Genomic DNA, 19807 nt, shown 5'->3' on the forward strand with positions numbered 1-19807 from the left:
TGGAGGAAATTGCTTCTTTGGAAATGTCTGGGATTCCTCTTGAGGGAGGCATGGTTCTAAGGGAAAGGAGCAGGGCTCAGTCAGAGTGCGTGTTTTAGTGGGTAAACAGTATGAATTCCTTTCGTTTAGTAAGGATGGTGACTAACCAAATACAGCATGGCCTTCGTTGATGGAGACGAAACTTAAATTCAAAGTGACTTCCAGTGCTGTAGAGATAAGGCCTGAGACTACCCTGATACTGTCTCACCTGTTCTATGACTTGGAACATTTTTTTTCTCTTGAGGCTTGGAAACATTTGCAATGAAATTACGCCGAGTTTTGTGTTTTAATTAAGCAGGTAATAATGTTGGTGCGGCGGCGCTGCCGGCGCGGGGCGCTGCGAGCCCAGCGGTGCCGCGGCCGGCGCCTGCCCCGGGAGCACGGCCGGAGCCGCGGGCTCTGTCTGACCCACAGGAAAATGCAAACACAGTACAGGATATACAAGTAGTGAAAGTAACAGCAGTTTGAGCTGTTTACTCAGCTCCAGATTGGTTTCTAGATTGATTTTGACATTTCTTTTAGTGATTGAAGAACCAGCAGGAATAAGTCCCAAAAACTGTCTATAGGTTGATACAAATGTAGAAGCTGTCAAAGTTGTGAATCTTCTAAACAAATTCATAATTCTATGCCTTGCATTGGACTGACAGGATTTATTGTGACCATGAAATGGAATCCTTTTATGTGCCACGTCGGTCACTCTGAGATGAAGATGCCCAGTGTCAGAGTCTGACAGCTGCATCTTAAGTAACTCTTTTTGTTGTTTTTTTCACAGAGCATCTGTGTGCTTATCTGGCACAGCAGGTCCTCTTTCTCCTTGTTTAAATGTCTGCCAACTTCAGATTATGTAAGAGCTTTGTTTATAATTTGTCTCAGAAAAAAAATCTGCCTGCTAGAGGCTTAAAGCATGGTTAAAGATCTGAAAGTGAGTATTGTTACAGGCTCACTTGCCACCTTCCATAAACCTAATTCCTAAACAATACCCTTTCTGTGGCAATTCTCTAGCTGTTGCTTCTGCTAAATAATGTAGCTTAGTTTTACCAATTCTGTCATGGTACTGTTAAAAGTAAGAAATTGGCAAGCACCGTATCAGACAAACAAATTATTAAAAATTCTGCCTTAAAAATACAGATTTAGTTTTCTTGACCATCACTTTCTCTGACCTCCCATTCAACGTGCTGCTTACCTTGATACTCTTTCCTTGGCTTTCAAATTAAAGCCCTAAGTGGATAAAATGGATTGATTTATAGGTGGTAACTTTGTTAAAATGCAGCACTGAGTCATCCATGTGACCTGCCAGACTGGATTTGTGTGTGTTACATTTATACTAAGCATGCACACACAAACTCTTTGGTTCTTGAGCTTTCTTGTGCGTCATGTCTTGTTGGGTTTTGGCAGAGCTTTTTTTTTTACCCTGATATTAAAAAGAAAGTTGCACAGAAACAAAAGAAACAAAAAAATCCTAGAGATCACAGTGTTCCCAGTGAAAAAATAGGGTATGTGGGCAAGAGTATTCGGCTCAATCCACATATATTTGTGTTAGGTGGTTTTAGGTGGTGTTGGGTATGCGCTGGTATATTACTGTGAAATTGTGCCTGTGAAAAATCAGCACCCTGGAATAAAAGGGGCAAGTGCCCCATATGCCCCCCGTAACAGAGGGATCAGTAGAAAATTCCATAACTTCAGTAAGCTCTATACAGGAATGCTAGGAAAACAGTTTTAACAAAAACTAATCTACATAAAACCCTTCAGAAACACAAACTGTCCTGGAAGAAGATAAAAGTAACTAGATCCTGTCCACTATGAAATGTGTGAATAGCTATTTCTATAGTATCTCTTTGCATGATGACACAGATTCCTTTCCTTTTTCTGGCCCTTTTTTTTCCATGGTGGTGAGTCGAATGAGTGTTCCTCATCCAAGAAGCATAGAATTGTTGGTATTGTTTTGGAGACTCTTTGGAAACAGAAACTTAGAGCATTATCTGTTTTGTTTAGCTATCTTGCTTTACTCTTGAAGACATGATTTAGATAATTCTGTAACTGATCTTGGTGTGAATGGTAGCTCTTACATTGCACAATTGTAAATCCACTTAATGCCATAGATCAAGGCTGATTTTGGCCTTATTCAGTTCTATCCTGTCTTCCTCCTGTCTGCTTCACTTTCTGATCCTTTATCCAAGATGGGACATATATGCTCCCCCATTTGAAAATCAGTCTCTGTGCTGTATGTAGGAACATGTGCGTGCACACAGCTGAAGAAAGCTGACATAAACCTTAAATCCCATGGTAGAAAGGCCAGGGCTTGACTTCACCTTCCAAAATCTTTGGGAAGGAGCTGTTACAAGAAAATCCAGTCACCACACATTGCTGCTAAGAAAAGCAAATGAATATGCTTTTTGGAAACAAGAATATTTTATTACTTCACTTGGGCTACAGCCAAGAGAGTACATCATTCTTAGAAAGATGTCAGGGAACATGTGAAGAAAAACTGCAAAATGTTTAATTTAGGCACATACAGCAGCATGGTGCCAAAACATTACGATGAGCAACTATGTACCAGGCAGCAAATGACTCAAAGGAAGAGTGCTGCTTACCAGCTTTTCAACCCAAAGGGAAATACTCCAAAATTCCACTGATCCTGCCTGACTCTTAGACTCTGAAACCAGAGCCCAAAGAAATAGTTACAGACCACAGTCAGGCTGTTTCTATTTGTGCAGCTACCAATGTGCTCATACATATTTTATAGGAAAGCAAATCTATTTACGCATAAGGACTTAATTATAGCATTAATGCTACTAATGTTTTGGCAGGCCATACTAACTAGGTAAATTATCTGAAAGGCAATAACTAGGCCAATAACTAGGAAATAACAGTTCAAATTTTCCCAAGGCTCCATACTTTTACTTTCAGTAGAGTTTTGTCCCACATTCAACTTTTTAATTAAGTAGTACTGCATCAGAAATTGGTTCACTCCACATAGCATATATATATTTGCATTGATGTATGTGTGATTCTGCAGAAGCAACAAGTTGGAACAGCATACAGCATAATTAGGACTACTTCATCTTTCTTATGGGAGTGGACTCCATTTCCTGGATGAACTGTCTTGCCTCTTACTTAGAAAAGAAATCCAAATTTGGCTTCAGACTTGTAACAGAATACTGATGAATTCACTCCACCCATTTTTTTAAGCTTGACATTAAGGCAAACAAAATGCTATATTATTTCTTTATCTTTGCTTGAAAGAGTAATAAAGAGCAATCATTAGTTGTAAATCTCTGTAGGAATAACATTTTAAACAGAAAAAGAAGTGTGACACAGAAGTTGCAAGAAATATTTTCACTAATTCTTTGCACATTTTGAATGAGCGTAATACTTATATGAAACATCTGCTCAGAATTTTGCACCCAGCTGGTGCTAAAAATACAGTAAGTGACCCCAAAACACAAGGTCTCCTGTCTTAGTTTTGAGTGTAAGATAAAGAGCAGGCAGAGAAGACAGGTTATATTTCCATATTTTTCTTTTTTGACAATAGAAGGCAGCAATTGAGTGTTCTCCATCTTGAGATTCTTCTCCAGCTGCAGAATGGTGGCACTAATAGTTTCATTTAGGTGGGATGTAGCCAGGGTGTTCCTCCTTGGGGCAGTAGTAGGCAATCAGGAGACTCATGACGCAGTGATGTATGGCCACAGCCTCTTGAATGAGAATGCCTCAATTAAGAGTGGTATCAGCAATGGCAAGGAGGAATATTTTTATTATGTGTCCTTTTGATATCAATGAGGTATGGAACCACAGCAAATCAACAGGATGACAACAACATTCCTTATCAAAAGCCCAGTTAGAGTCATTCCACCTATGCTGATAACTTTCAGTTCAGGCTGTATGTGCATTGCAAGGGCACACATCCAAATCACGTGTCCCTTAAAAACCTTTCAAAATTAAAGCAGCAAGCACAATTAAGCCAGCTGTTTACAGAAAACTGTATATGCAAACATGCACATCTGACTGGCAGATGTGAAGTCAAGAAGACTTGCAAATCTCCTGTCAGCTCCTTTGGGGAGAGCAGGTGCCGCGAGAGTCACTGGGCGGTTTCAGAGTAGTGCGCAGGAGCGCTGTCCGAGCTCCACAGCTGCTCGCTGACCGTCCCCGAGCGGCTCACCTCCCACAGCGCCAGCTTCAGCACCTCAGACACCGTGCTCTTCACCTGGGCTTGGAACTTTTTGCTAATCAGAACGTAGAGGATTGGGTTGAGGCAACTGTTGATGAAGCCAAGGCCAGTGGAGAGGGGAATGCCATCCTGTAGTAAGTCGTGCAAATTTTCATCATGGTGAGCATTCAGCTCCACAATGCTGAATATATGATATGGTGTCCAGCAGATGAAAAAAGCTACAACTACAGCAGTAATGGTCCAGAAAAGCCTGCTAGAAGTCAATACAGTTCTCCTCTTCACTTTGACAATCAGCAATGAGTAGCAAATAACCATGGTCACTAAAGGAAAGAGGTAACCAAATGCAAGCCTCACCCAAATGAGAATGTGATGTGTCAGCAAAATAAGTTCTCTGTCGTGTACATGGAAGTTGTTGAAGCAAACAGTGACATTGTTGAGGCCTGTAGCTGTGTCTCTAAAGTATAAGGCAGGGCCACCAATAATTGCAGCTGACATCCAAATGACCCCACTCAGAAGGAGGGTGTTCTTTACAGTCCTGTATTTGTAGGAAAAGACTGGGTGGACAAGGCGGATGTAGCGGTCAAGGCTGATGAATGTCAGGAAGAAAACACTAGCAAACATATTAAGTAGTGCAATGAATGAGTTCATTTTGCAGAGCCACTTCCCAAAAGGCCAGTGGAAACCCATTGCCACATATGTAATATAGAGGGGCAGGAAGAGAACAAAAATGAAATCTGCAATGGCCAGATTCAGGAACCAGAGTGTGGAAACAGATTTATCCCACTTAAAGCCCATAAACCAGATGACAATGGCATTACCTGGCACTCCCAGCAGAAATGCCACACTGTAAAAGAAAAGGGAAATAATATGGGCAATGCTGAGGGAGGACTGGGGTGACTCATCTTCCTCAGATGCATTATAGAAATAAGAGTAGCTCTCATAATCTTCATATGTCATCTTGCAGAGTGGCTTCCTGGGGAAGAAAAGAAATTAAATTGTCAAAGGAGAAATGTTTTAATGCACTGTAAATAGTAAACTGCAATCTTTCAAGTTTTTGATCATAAACCAAAAACATTGCCTTAGTTTGGCAAATTTATCACCTTTTATCTGTCAAAACTCCTGAAGAAATTTGGTCACAGGCATTTCAAGAAATGTTCAAATCAAAACAGAACTTGAAATCTTCAATAACTGTTTTTCTTTACGTTAATTTCTTAACAGACATCACTGAGCACAGTATCACCGATAAATTTCTAGGAGACCAGATGCAAAGTTTTATTCAAGTATGACTGTGCTAATATTTTCTGGTCAGATTTCATACTTTGCTGCTCTGTTCCTATGTGAAGCAAATTTTATGGATTATATCTGTCTAAAATCAGAGGAGCATTAAACATCTATGTAGGAAAAAAAAAATCACTTAAAATGCCAGGAAGACATCTTTTATAAAATTTCATCCACCACGATGCCTCAAATTATAGTTAACAAAATGACAGACAGTGATTTCTCCAGCAACTAAAAGTTCATGGGTTTATTAATCTCTTTCATGCACGTCTTCGTATCAAGAAATGATGTTTTTCAGGCCCATTTAACATCTTGGACTTCCTTAATACAGCAAGAATGTAGAGAAGGAAATATAGAACATATTCTAGGGATAATACACACTGTGGTGTTCTTCTACTAGAGAGCTGAGAAACAGGTCATAGATGAAAGAAAGTAAAGCTTCCAATAAACAAGAAGCACATAATAAAATCTATAAATTAAAATATTTGTGTGTCGTTCTTTTTTTTTAAGACAGAATTTTATCAGTTTTCTTCTCTTGCAAAAGCTTCTGGAACTTGCAAGTACAACATGATTTTTTCACATGGAAATTCTTTCTGTGGGTGGGAGAAAAGGTGAGGGGGAGGGGAAAGTGGAATATAAACCAAAACTGAGAGGAAAAAAAGAAATTAATGGGAAAACAGACAGGAAATAGAGTTTGAACAACAGAAAGAGAAGCAGTCTGAAATTATTTCACAGTATTATTTCAGTGTTTAGTTTGCAGTATAGACAAAGCTGCAGCACATCACAGGTGGCCGCAGTCAGACAAAAGTCTCTGCAATGATCAAAACAATTATTCTGCAAAACTCTGTCATCATTTGAAGGTGAACAGTTTGGCTGGACTCAGCTGCACTGAAGACCTGTGCCTGAGAGCAGTCTACTAGCTGCACTATCATTTATCTTACCACTACATTTCTGAACGCTGTCTCCATTCCTAAACCAAAATTCAGCCCACACTTTTGGAACTCAGTCCTGCATTCCTGTAATGCCATTAATTACAGCATGCTAAGGACAGAAGGAGAGGGGTCTCCAGAGCATGCTGCTTGCACAACCACATTGCAAACTCATATTCCTGTACTTACCTTTCCTCCAAAAAGTAGTTCACCCAGTTTGAAAGGATTACTCACATCAGCAAAGCTACGCATGTGCACACGCATTAGCAGGATTAGACTTCTCATTTGTAGATGGATAGACAGGGAAGGGAAAAAAAGGTTGTGTAATTTTATATCTCTTGATTAAAAAAATATGTAGTAAAAGTCAGCACAGCCTGTTCTGTCAAGAGGCTGTGATAGCATTTGTGATTTACATCAGGCTGAAAGAATGTTATTTGGTTTGCTGTCCTGATAAATGATACTTATTGGGCTGCATTTATGTAATTACATGCCCCTTGGGGGTGGATTCTGCATTAAATACCACCACCACCCATCTGAGTAATTTTTTCAAACAGCTTAACAGCTGCTGAGAGAAGAGTATAAACATGGAGCAGTACCATTAACATCTGGAATATTATATTTGGACAGTTTCAGAGGACAGTCAGGTTAACAACTGGATTTTTAAGTGGGTTTGCCTATACAAAAAACTGTACCTTCAAATCAAATTTATGCAACTAAACAAAAAAAATTCCAACTATAATGACAATGATAAACATTTGCCTACTGCCCAACGTTAATTTTATATTTAGCATTTTAAAGATTATGTATCACAGAAAAAAAAACACATATCCAAATAAATGCCAAATATTTCCCAAGCCTCCTGTAATTTAAAACTCCAGTGAAAGAGCACACCTTTAGAATGCAATTATTTTTCCAGGCTTATATTTTTCTTCCTCTCTAACTCTAGTCTTCAATGCAGGTTGTCCTCTATAGCAGTGGGAGTAAAAAAGCAGAAGGAACACTGTTTACCACTGCTCCCAGTGCACAGATGCTGAAATTAGACTCTATGGCTAGGCTCAGCAAGGACTGCCAATTACATTTGCAAAGCCCAGAAACTTTTACTTCTGACATTGACATATATGAAGCACTTCTAGAGCAGGACTCATGGTGTTAAGCCCTGTCCTGAAAAAGATAAGCAGTAGGTGATTGTCAGTGGAGTTATACTGGATTACATCAATGAGGACACAGATTTTTTTCATTAGCCATAATTCAGCTGGGATGTTTTTTGGTGGTCCTGAAACACATTATCTCTTAATACATGACTCTTAAATTAATAAATTTCCAAAGTCAAAACTGTCTTGCATTTCAAGTCTAGGTCTTGTGAAGAAATCTAATTGTATTCTTTATTCTGTCACTAATTTCCTGTATGATCTTTGACAAATGGCTTGCTTTCCAAGCTGGAAAAATTCTCATGAATGTGTTTGCATACTGAGGCTCAGTAGAGAAAACAATACTTTCAGAGAGCAGTTTCTGCTTGGCTTTAAGGCAACTGATAGAAAGGGTAAGGGAGGTTTGTGCAGTTCACTGGCTCAGTGTCTGCCGGTCTGGGGAACCAGTGCATGGAAAACATTTTTCAATAAACAGGAAAGTGTGGTTAGAGGCCTGCCAATAAGCCTTGGGAGCAGCCACAGGTTACAGAACAGCGTTCTGTTGCATATGGATTAATATAACCAAGTTTAGATTTCATCCTGTCCTTTTTTTTAAATTTTTATTTTAAATAGTAAACACCCTGTGTAAAGTGTATGCTCAGCAGTTGTTTGACGAGTCCATTCCTGTTTGCTGAACTACAAGCAGCTCTGAAAACTGAGCCTCCTTGATTCAGTTGCTTAATTATGAAAATAGTTGACCAGGAGGTTTCATTTCCTGTCCTTTTCTGTAAAACAGAGCTAATTTCTAAATGACGTTATAGGAATATAACAGGATGGCTCTCGGCACTTTCGGATCTTGGGACAGAAAGCAGAATTACCAAGAAATACAGACAATCAGGAAATATTTCTAAAATACAAAGCCACAGAACTGCTGGGAAGAGTTCACCACGTGTTGCATGAACAGTCTTTCTCTGTACTTCAGCAGGGAATTACAGACTTGGATCTCAGTTGACATATTCACAGCCTTCTACTAAAAGTACCTAGAGTTCGTGTCCTCTACCACTATTACAGCTAAGCCATAATCACAACTTGGACAAATGATAGGATCTGCCTAAAATAGAACAGCTCTTGTCATACTAAGAATGGCCTTAGAGTTCTGACATGGGACAGCACTTTGGAACCTATTCATGGCTATGCCACATGCGTCCTGTTTGGCCAGGGAAAGTCGTTTGACCTCTCCACACCTCAGCCCTGAGGTCAGTGCAACGGCTTTGGAATTAAATTACATTGGGCTTTCAGTCTAAAATAGAAGAAAATAAACAAAAAAGTTGCAATTTTCATCCACTTCACTTGAAGTAAAGTCCTCTTGGGGGTTCAAAGTTCCCTGGGCACCACATAAGTTAGGACCTAACTGAATTACACTGGCAGTCTTGACCACAAATTGGGGCTCAGCCCACACAACCTCTCTCTCACATTTGGGCCTCATTACTTTTGAATTTTACAGAAAGGTCAAAGGGAAGAATTTATTCATTGTCTATGTTAGTTAAAAGTTAACACAAATATTTGAGTGGTAGTCCCCAGATCTATTTTTTCAGTGTGACAAACAGTGTTAGAGCCTTTGGCCAGCTAAATTGGTTTCAGAGGTCACAGTAATGGGTCCTGACTTACTAGGAAAATTATGGTTTGGAGGGTTGGCTGTCTCAACAGTTGAAGTTCATAGAGTGAAGATATTACACAAACCCTCCTATCAATGTCTTTTTGAACAACTGTGAGCACATCACATTCCATGTGTATTATCAGTGGCTAAAGGAAAGCTTATTTGATTGCACCACTTCAACGTCTGTCATTTGCAAGAGTCAAAAGCTGGAAAACAACTAGTTTTACAAAAGGTCACTTAGAGCCTGCTTGTCATATTGTGGCAGCAAGTTTATCCAGGTATTGAATTCAGTTGAAAACTTTTCTTGGAACTTTTGAGGTGACAAATTTTTAATTTATCAGTCTTCAAAAACATAAGCATGAAATACACCTGGTAGTTTATCTGAAAAGCACAAAACTCAGAAGGCTGAGCAAATTCATTAAAGGTACAGATGTATTTCTGGCAAGCAATTTACAAAGACATAGGACATATTTGAAAAGAAATTGAAAAGAAAAAGTAAGAACATAGTTTTTAATATTTCTTTGGAATGTAAGGAGTTGCTGTAGCCACTGCAAATCACAGAACCACAAAGTTTGTACAACAGAATACAAGGAATACTGGTGGATTTACAGACTGTCATAGACATTTCTCCCTCAAAAGGACAAAGCCAGGACAAGCACTTGCCCTTATGCAGAAATATTCCTATAGCAGGAGGTGCCTGATACACTCATACTACAAAAATAAATCATAGCTATGCTACAGATTCAGCCTAAAGTTGGCCCTGCAGACAAAGCTACTAGGTAAGGAGCATTTTAAGATGGTATACACAAAAGCAGAACCAAGGCTTGTGTCTGTTTTCTCTTTCACACACACATACACCAACAATTGTCTTTTGACTATCCTTTTAACAGTGGTTAGATATATGGTAACCTAATTACTTCATATGTCATCCTGAATTCAATAACTACAAACAGGTCACAACAGATGTGATATGTGACTGGAAATGTTTTTGAGCCACAATGTAGATGTCTTTGTTCTAGCAGATTAGAAAGGAATGCAAATAACAATCATTCACCATTATGTCTCTCAGCAATGCAGTGTTAGAAATGTATTTGCAATGTATTTACTAGACATGTCCTAGAACTTAGGCCAAAACTAACTTTCTTCAAGCAAGGCCAAGCATGACCCTGTTAGTCATAACACACCACCTCATCTGTGGTATTGAAGTACTTTGACCAGATAATAGCTTGAAAACACTTCACACAAAATAAGTGCTACAGGATTAACAAACTCATATAGCATAGACTCAGGTAATACTGGTAAATCTACAATTTCAGACCAGCAGTTTTGCCAACACAGAAATGTTAAACAGAAAATGGAAAATCGAACTTTATATCTAAATAAGGCTGCTGTAGTACGAAGAGTATCACAGTAGTTCTGGCCTGAATATAAAATATCTTCCAGACAATGGCTGCAATTGAGCAGTGTACCATTTTCTCAATCAGAGACCTGATAAATGTCTGCAACCAGCAACTGCATATCATCAAAACTGATTTATTTTCAAGCTGATCCCAAGCACCAAGTCTTCCACTCCCAAAAATTACAAAGAAACCCAGATGTCCCCAGGATATGCACTGGCAAAGGGGAGAGCACCTGATAACTCCATAGTTAGCACTTGTTTCTATTCTTATTCCCTTCTGTTAATACAGCTAAAAGTAAGAATATAGATTTTAATATTTTTTTGGAATGTAAGGAGTTGGTGTAGCCACTGCAAATCATGTAACCACAAAATTCGTACATCAGTCAGGAAAACGACTGGTCATATCTGTGAAACACTTAAAAGTAGCACCATTTTTAGAGAAAAAAAATCTAATATACTTACAAAAAATACAGACATTTAACTAAACAGTGACACTTGAGATTTAAAAATTGCCTGATGTATTGTATGTGTCAGCACTGCCAAAGTATTTACATAACCAGTCATAATGCTTCAGTATTCATAACCCTTATTGAAGTGAGGTTCAAGTGAGGAGTATCATCAGTCTGGTTTACTGTAGAATGCTGACAATGACCCACAGGAAGTCTCTGATCAAACCAAGTGCTAAATCAAGAGTCCCTAGTGGCTCAACCACAGTCCTATCCTCCTTTCTCAAACTTAGCACTGTCCCTTCTCTCATGGTGAAGTAAAGAAACCACAGCTTCACCTCTGGGAGCCCTTCCCCTTCCTGAAGGGAGGCTCCCTTCTGTGCCATCATGCTCATTGTGGTGGAGGAAGGCAGCACTTACCTGGGCAGCCCTTACTGCTCCTGGTGTGTTTTCCCTGCACAGAAAGGCAGCCTGGATTTGCACCCCTTGCTTGCCATCCCCACTGCTGAGTCTCAGCAGTCCCAGGACACACCCCAGGCTGCCAGGCACAGCTCGCAGGCGGCAGAGCCCAGCAGGCACACCGTGAATCCTGCTGGCTGGGAGGCAACAACTGATCAGGTGTTGTTCCATGGAAGCTTCACGTGTTTTCTATTCCTCCTCAAATGCCAGCAGGATTTTCTTTGGCTATAAGCCACCATAATAACTACATACCTAGAGCAACAGAGATATCTGATTAAAAAAATTTAAGTGCTTCAGCTTTGCAGTGACTGGACAGATGGGATAATGAATGCTTGCGTTTCTAATTAATTATGGCTTTTTAAAATTTTCATGCAAAAATTACTTGGAATTTTTACTTTGCAACTGTTTTATGTATTTGTGATGAAAGAATATTTTGACTAGCATTCATGTGATCATTACATGATCATGCAGCTCTGAGCATGTTTTTCAAATGGTTGTACCGTTTCAAAAAACACATGCTTTAACCACAACTCCCTCCAACCAAAAAATAGTCAAGTGAGAGGATGCAGAGTAAATGCAGAGATTTTTTTCTGCAGTTGACTCCACAGACTAATTAAGACCAATTAAACATATGTTAGACACAGCCATTCAAAAGGCATTGCAGGGTAACAACATGTCAGTGCAGAAAAAATTCAAAGTAACACTCTCTCCAGCAAGATACCAAATATCATATTGAATAACAGATAAAAAATAGGTTACAATCTGCTATATTTACAGTCCTTTTAAAAAGAAGAGTTAAGAAATAACCCCAGAGATCCACAACTCATTCCTCTAATATGCCTTATTATATCCTATCCAATTTCACAGATTAGTTTCCTAGTCCCTTATTACAGTATGCTTGGTTGTGTACTGCCCTCTAAATTGATCTCTGTTTTCCTAGGTTTATTCTGCCCCTCATTTATATAACTTATCAGTTTATTCTAGCATAAACATAATATTGCTATGCTTATATTACTCTTGACACATACCCTTGCATGGGTGTATCAGAACATCCAATTCCAAAATACTGCTAGTACACATCTTATCAGCTGGAATGTTTTGGATAAAATACTTTATTATGTCCTCAGAGTTAATATACTAGGATCACTGTGTACAGTAGATTAAGGGTGTCTACTCCTGTATCAGTGTTATTCTAATTTTCCTACTCATACGAAGCCAACTATTTTTTTTACTATAAGATCAAGTCTATAATAAGTACTGGCTTTATTCCTGCAAAACTGAAAAATTTATGTTGTTAAACACAGTTTCAGGAGGACTGGATATTTATCTATTTGCCTAGCACGGTATTGGGAACACTCCCCAGCACTGATAAGAATATATGGCACCTGTGATTAAGGTGTTAAATTAGGAGCTTGGAAATACTGGTTTTACAGGCTTCCCATATTACCCTTACAAATCACTTCTCACTTGACTCTGCCAGATATGGTACAACATTATTCAGGCTTCTTAAATGGGCAACGGTTCTTAACATCTCCAAAATACCTCATTATAATGATATGCGGATGAAGCTCATTAAAAGGAAATTTCTTTCACTAGAAAAAAGAGATGGGAGTGTAGAGAGTGGCAATACATTGACTATACACGAATTACTACACATCACTTTCTCTCTCTCCTCTAGAAGATCTCAGAAGGGAATAAAACTTGTGTGCCAGGCTCATACTTGCTAAAAGAAGCAAGTATTTTATGTTGGGAAAGTACCCAAAGGCCCTAGTCCATGAGATCAAAGCCTCACAGGATCTAGGCACTACATCCCATAATGAAAGACAATTCCTGCTTTGTTTATAATTAAACAGAATAAACAAATACAAGAGTAGGGAAAGGAAGAGGTATATCTTGCCCAAAGCCAAACAGTAAATTTGAAGGAACAGTTAGGAGCAGAATTACTTGCCAAATGAATAAAGAGGCAAATATCTTCAGTGGATAGAGCGAAAAGTTCTTCATCCTTGTGACTTTTGATTCTTGAAATACATCCTTCAGGAAGTATCAAAAAGGGACAAGAAAGCCTGGGTAGGGGAAGAGAAGTAGGAGCAACAAGCCAGCAGAAAGCAACCATAGACTAATATGTGGATTTTTGCTCCTGCTTGAAGGCCCTCAGCCCCTGGAACATACTGAAGATACAAAGAGTACAGAAGTAGCTGAGCTCCCTGGAAATACTGTATGCTATCTTTGAGGACACATAACTTTTTCTTTTTGTCTCAGGAGCCCCAAGCACACTGTAAAAGTAAAAGCAATTGTGAGAGTTCATCTCCACATAATGGCATCTCCCCTCTAGAAGCAATGTCTCTGGGACACTGCCTACCCCAGTCATAGCAATCCCTTTCCTCTGCTAAGAGACCACAAGGACCTGCTCCTCACAGTCAGCTCTCTTGTGCAAAGCCAGCCACAACAGAGCCCAGCACTGTGGTGAAACTGCTAGCTTCAGACTGAATGAACACAAATTAAACCATTATCAGAAATAATGAGTGCAAATTAGCCAGACAACCAGCCACCACAGTAAGAGAGACAGCTGAACTGCTGGCACATTCCATAAGACTAAATAAATAAATAAGCAAATAATAAGACCATTCAATAGATTACAATCTCCTGGAAACCTAGCTGCTGCTTAGTGCTTGGAATAGCAGAATTATTAATGCAAAATTAATATTGAATAACAGATCAAAAACTTCAACTCTCTGTTGAAAAACACAAGGAGAAGAAAATTCTTTAAGGCAACTGTCTTTATTTGGAAACAGATATAAGTTTTCCTCTTGAATCAATCTATCAGAAATAAACAAAAATTAAGGTATTTCGGAAGTTGCTCATTTGGTTGTCAGCAGAAAAAGAAAGTCTTAAAATGAAAAGAAAGAACATACAATGATCAAAATAATGCAATTTCTATGTCTTGTACAACACTTTTCCTCTGCCCTCACCCATGCAGTAAAAATCTGTAATCAGATCCTGCCTAGGAATCATTAGACAGAGCTTCCCTGACTTTTCCACAAAGGCAATTAGAAAATCCAAACCATACATTCATCCTTCAGAGTCAAATAACTTGCACTGTGCCACAATCAAAGAGATTCTCAATTGAACAGAAGTGTACTCACTTATGGCACATAAAAAATCCCTAGGATTGAAGTAAAGTTGATAGGACCTCCATCCTGTCTGCCTGGCATAAGTTGCTGATAATGCTTTAAATTTGGCCAGGAGTTGCAGTGACATCAAACAAATTTATATTGGGTTATCAAAATATTTGCATTTTCCAATTCTGAGGCAGAACAATAACATTATGATAGTGAAAGTAAGCTATCCTATCATAAATTAATCCTGAAATCAGTTTCTACAAATCTGCTCTAACAATCTACTTTACCTTGACATACTCTTAGTCCCTCTCTTCTCCTTAGCTATGACTTAATAAGCATTTTATATAATTCAGTGATACGATTTTATTCACCTAGAAATCAAATGTGTTTTAATTCACAATGTTCAATGTATTCATGTTTTCTAAGTCCACAAAAAACAGGTCTGGGATATTGTTTGGCTTGCAAGATCACATCTAGAAAGGCAACAGGTGACAATGACACTGTTATCACTAAGTGTGAATAGCAGATGGAACCTATTCCTGTCTCATTGTGTGGTAGCATACAAGGCTTCAAATCTTATTGTCACTTCCAATACTGAAAGCTAGATCCATATCCTACCTTATTCCACAATGGTTAGGGAAAACACACACACTTTCCAGCTGAGATCACAGAAGCCTTACTTAATTCTGAGGAACTGCAATTCTTCAGAACTATTCTGTTAATCTGCTATTTAAGTTGAAATGATTTCCAGTTTCTGTTCTAGAAACTGTTCAGATCAGAACTGATGTATTTTTAACTAATTATATAGGAAATTGCTATAGCTATAGAAGACACACTATCCCTGAGCAAATAAAAAAATTAAATCCGACATACTAGAGGACACAGAGGGGAGAGAGAGATTTAAGTCAGGGTCACTTACATTTGCTGACAGGGTAAAACTCCTCGAAGTGTGTATTAATATATTCAAAAGCAATTAAAAATTCATGCACATTTTCATACCTTTTCTTGATGCTGGGGTGGTTCAAAGTAATCTTTGAAGTAAATGAGTATCACATTCTTCCTTCCAAGAAGCTCTTTTAGCCAGTATGTGCTATACCACCTTACAACATTTGCCTGCAAGTGCTGTTGCAATTGTAGAGTCTCACTATTTAGAGGGGAAGAGAGAGAAAGATCTTAAATATAAGAGAGTTTGACCTACCTTACTTAGTTCTTTGAAACAAAAGACACTGTAAATCAGGGATCTGAGCTCTGCAGCAGAAGGAAGAATGAAATGATCTGCAGAGTTCAGAGTCACTTCAGTGTGATTCCAGCTGCTTCACTTGGCCACTGCCTTCCTTCTAATAAAGCTGCAGAATGATATAACGCCGTGTTTGTTTTCAGCTGAGGAAGTTGTTTCCAGCTTCCCTTGGTTTTCTAGACCCATTTTTGAAATATTGCCACGCTGTATAATCCCAGTATTTCACCAAAAATAAATGTTAGACATTTGAATGAATCATTTTGGTCAGTGTCCAAGCAAGCAACAGATGTGGTGGCTGATGAATGGAAAGAGACCTTACAGTTGTGGGCTGCTTTTTGTTCTGCAGAGAAGAGGTTGAACAGTATTTCTTTGTAAGCATTCTGGTTTATAGAAAATAATGTTGAATGAGCTGAAAGATGTTTAAAAAGTCACACTGAAAGCATCATTTTGTAACTGTACAGTGTGATACATTCATTTGGTATTTAGGATTAGTAGATTAATCTCCTTTTGTGTGTAAGAGAGAAGTAAGATCTTCAAAACACTAATTAGTGACACTCTGTCAGAGTGTAACACCGGCCAGGAATTTGAACTGGATTTTAGGTGACTGGGCCTGACTCCCAGTTCTCTAAAGAGCCTGATGAGATTTTGTGGCCGGGCCTCATGAACTCCACATCGTTCAATTTCTCAGTCAGTAAAATGGAAATATTATTCCCCTAGTATCTACCTACCACAGCTTATCTGACTCTGATGGTACCACACTAATAATACCATTTAAAATCAGCTAAGCATCTGCCAGTCTACCCTGCCAGTGGAAACAATAATTTAATAGTGGTACTCCACTGTCACTAATGTAAAACATGTAACATGTTCAACACCAATTGACTCTAGTCAAGGTCAAATTTTCCAGATAGCAAATCCATTTCAGTGAAAAATTAAAAAAATAGAAAGAAAAACCTCCAACAAACCAACAAAGCATAAAAAAAAATAAAAAACCAACAAAACCAACCAAACAAACAAAACAAAACCCTCAGAAGACTGAAGTGCTTAGTGAGATCAGCTAAACTGGGATTTCAGCATCTGGTTAAGAAGGCTATCAGCTCTTAAGCAACTCTCTTTATGTTCATAGTCCACAGATTCTCTTAACAGGAACCAAAAAATCCTTCTAGCAAAATTAGTCTTCTTTGTCTTTCCTCCATGACAGTTCTTCTTGTTCTGCCAATATAACTTTAAACACTGAAAGTTACACATGTATAATGAAGTTTTAAATGTACATTGTACATGAGTGGGACAGCCTCTAATTCCCTGAAAGGAGGATGGGGATTATGCACAGAGCCCCTGGATCATAAGGAAAGCACAGGGGAGCAGGATTCCCAGGAATATATGGGGACAAACAGAAGGGGTTGCCTGAGGAAAGCATCTCACCTGTTTATTTCTTGTATTTTAAAGTTTTCCTGTTTTCTCTAGGTAACTGATTGGTGAATCTTCACTAATAAAAGCTCTTGTCACAGTAATTATCTTATTTTGTAAATATTTGGATAGGTAAATACAGGCACTGTTTAACAGCAGATCTGCTGAGGGTTTTTTTTGCCTGTATTGGCACATGAGTCTGTGTCTCTCTAGATATTTTGCCAAATCTGATTATTGTAAGGCAGTTAATTCAAAGATTTGCTCAGTATTATTTCAGCAAGACAAAAGAGGAAATTAAGAGGTAGATAACCCCCAGACATGGTCAGCAAAAAAAGACAAAACCTCCATCAAACAGTCAATTTGCCAAATGCTCTTCCTGGTGAAGAGAGCATTCTGGAGAGTGCAAAAGATTCTTGCAGTTCAGGGTAGTGAGAAATTGTCCCTAAGGCATTGTTCCCTTCAACAAAATTAAAAACAGGTTTGTGACTATTGTAACATATACTGGTGCTGATACCTCAGCTTTTCCATCCTTCAGAATCAAGGGAGGATTAAACTCCATGGAGCAGTTTTCCTCACCCTTCCTTATCACTGAACCAAATATGAAATACCAAATGCTAAGGGCCCAAAAGTCACTTTGCAGAGGAAGTTAGAATTAATGAATTAATGAATTCCTAATTTCATAGGAAATCAGATTTTTTTTCAAGAATAGCAGATTCTGCATTTAGAATAATTTTTTACCTCTCTGTCCTACCTACATTTTCTCATTTTCCATTGAAAAGGACTTTTGATTGATAAGCAATTACCCAACTTGCACAGTATTGCCAGCATAGTAACATATGGGAGAAAAGGAAAAAAAAAAAGAAAACAGATTTTTACCAGCAAAATTGCATTCAATCAGCAAGGGCTTCATTCTGCTTGCTTTTTGTTTAGATCAAACTACAGCGTTTTAGTAATATATAGTTTTGATTATCCACAGTAGAAATCTTAAACCCCTAAAGAATATAAGCTTAGGCACGAAATCTTTCATTGTTTTAGTTCTTTCTATGCTCAGACACAGTGAAACTGGAATGGTGAGTCACAAATTAAATGGCTTTTTAATACACACTTTTTTGCAACCCATTAACCACTGACATCATTTGAGTGTGATCTTTGCAGATAATTTTGTGGAAGTTATAAGCTGGAAAGAAAATTAGTGAATAAAAAAAAATACCTTGTTTACTTTCTTGTCTTCTTTCTCTATTTGGAAGTTATATTTGTATTTTGCTGTGTTATTTGTGCTTTTTCAACTGGGTAAGTTATCAAAGCCAATTTGCCAGAGAGCTCTGAAAAGGGACGTGCATTCATCAGCATACAGTGCACCTGGATCTTGCAAATCAGGGAAATACTACTTTATACCTGATGGAAAAAGAACAAAGTAGAGGATTTATATACAGATAATAGACATTGGGTTGTCCAGCAGCAAATAAACTGGGTCTATTGAAAAGCAAGTTAATTTTAAAATCACTTCTGGCTCTTTGTGGGCTTTTTAACTCTATAAAACAAAACAAAAACACAGGATGTATGGAAAAAATATACAGGGGAAAAACTTCCAGAAATGCTTTACAGGTAGTAACCAGTAAAGCACAAATTACAAAACAATCTTTTAAAAAATGTAACTTTTAATTTAAATGGATTGCCAACAACTGCCTGATAGCTCTGACAATTATACCCACTGCTGGGACCACCGGATCTTATCTAGCTGCCTATTAGTATGTGCTGATAATCTTAGCACTAATCAACATCCCATCAATGTTCCTTAATTCAGTTAAACTGTACAAACCAAGAATTTGCAAATTAGATCAAACAAAAGATATTTAGTTTTTCTCAGGGTTAATTTAAGCTGAACAACACAAGAAAGCGACTACTTACTGCTGTTTACAGTTAGGTCTTTTTTTTTTAGAAAAGTAATTCTTCATTGTTCCTTTGTCCTCACTGTTTGAATACTTCCTCGACTAAAATCCACTCTGGAAAGACCACGTTTAACTACGTGACAATCAGGAAAAGGGTAATTTCCTCCCTTCCTGTGAAACTAATGGCTATTCATGCCTATCCTTTAGGTAAAGGATAATGTAATGTTTACTTGTGGCTTAAGTACCCACTATATACCAGAGTCAGCAACACTGACAAAATTTTCCAGCAACACATTTGAATAAATCACCCGATGAAGGAAGGTTTGGCTCATTTAGGCAGGTCCACACCTCTTTCTATGCTGACATTAACGATCTGAAAGATTTTAATGTATAACACATTGAAGAAATTCAATAATTCTGCAGAAGGCAAAATCTTTCCTCTTTACTTTAGTCACGTCAAAACACACAAGCATATGTGGCTTGGCTATACATCTATATATGAATGCATGTACATACCAGGTCAAGCTGCAGCACTTCATGTAACTCCTGCAAACACAGTCAGCAGGGTGTTAATTCTATGAAATAATGCATATTATAGAATAATTTATTATAGTATATAGTTATGTGATGTGTGTATTATATGTTATTATATAATG

At 38.2% G+C, this 19807-nt stretch overlaps 1 protein-coding gene across 4 annotated transcripts; it reads right to left on the bottom strand.

Moving 5' to 3' along the window:
• Positions 1-2429: 2429 nt before the first annotated feature.
• CMKLR2 (chemerin chemokine-like receptor 2) lies at positions 2430-19307 on the bottom strand. 4 transcript variants are annotated; one of them, XM_085585217.1, is made up of 5 exons: positions 19171-19307; positions 18473-18657; positions 15618-15762; positions 11461-11751; positions 2430-5177 (listed from the first exon to the last, which is right to left on the bottom strand). In XM_085585217.1, exon 5 carries the CDS (start codon positions 5159-5161, stop codon positions 4115-4117), a length of 1047 nt encoding a protein of 348 aa, XP_085441343.1. In that variant the 5' UTR covers positions 5162-5177; positions 11461-11751; positions 15618-15762; positions 18473-18657; positions 19171-19307; the 3' UTR covers positions 2430-4114. The 4 variants fall into 4 exon arrangements, with proteins under 4 accessions (XP_085441343.1, XP_085441342.1, XP_021394544.3 ...); XM_085585216.1 differs by lacking the exon at positions 11461-11751; XM_021538869.3 differs by lacking the exons at positions 11461-11751; positions 15618-15762; positions 18473-18657; positions 19171-19307 and adding an exon at positions 15817-15953.
• Positions 19308-19807: the final 500 nt, after the last annotated feature.

This window comes from Lonchura striata, chromosome 7 (genome assembly GCF_050655825.1).
Source record: "Lonchura striata isolate lonStrDom1 chromosome 7, ASM5065582v1, whole genome shotgun sequence".
NCBI classification, from domain to species: Eukaryota; Metazoa; Chordata; class Aves; order Passeriformes; family Estrildidae; genus Lonchura; species Lonchura striata.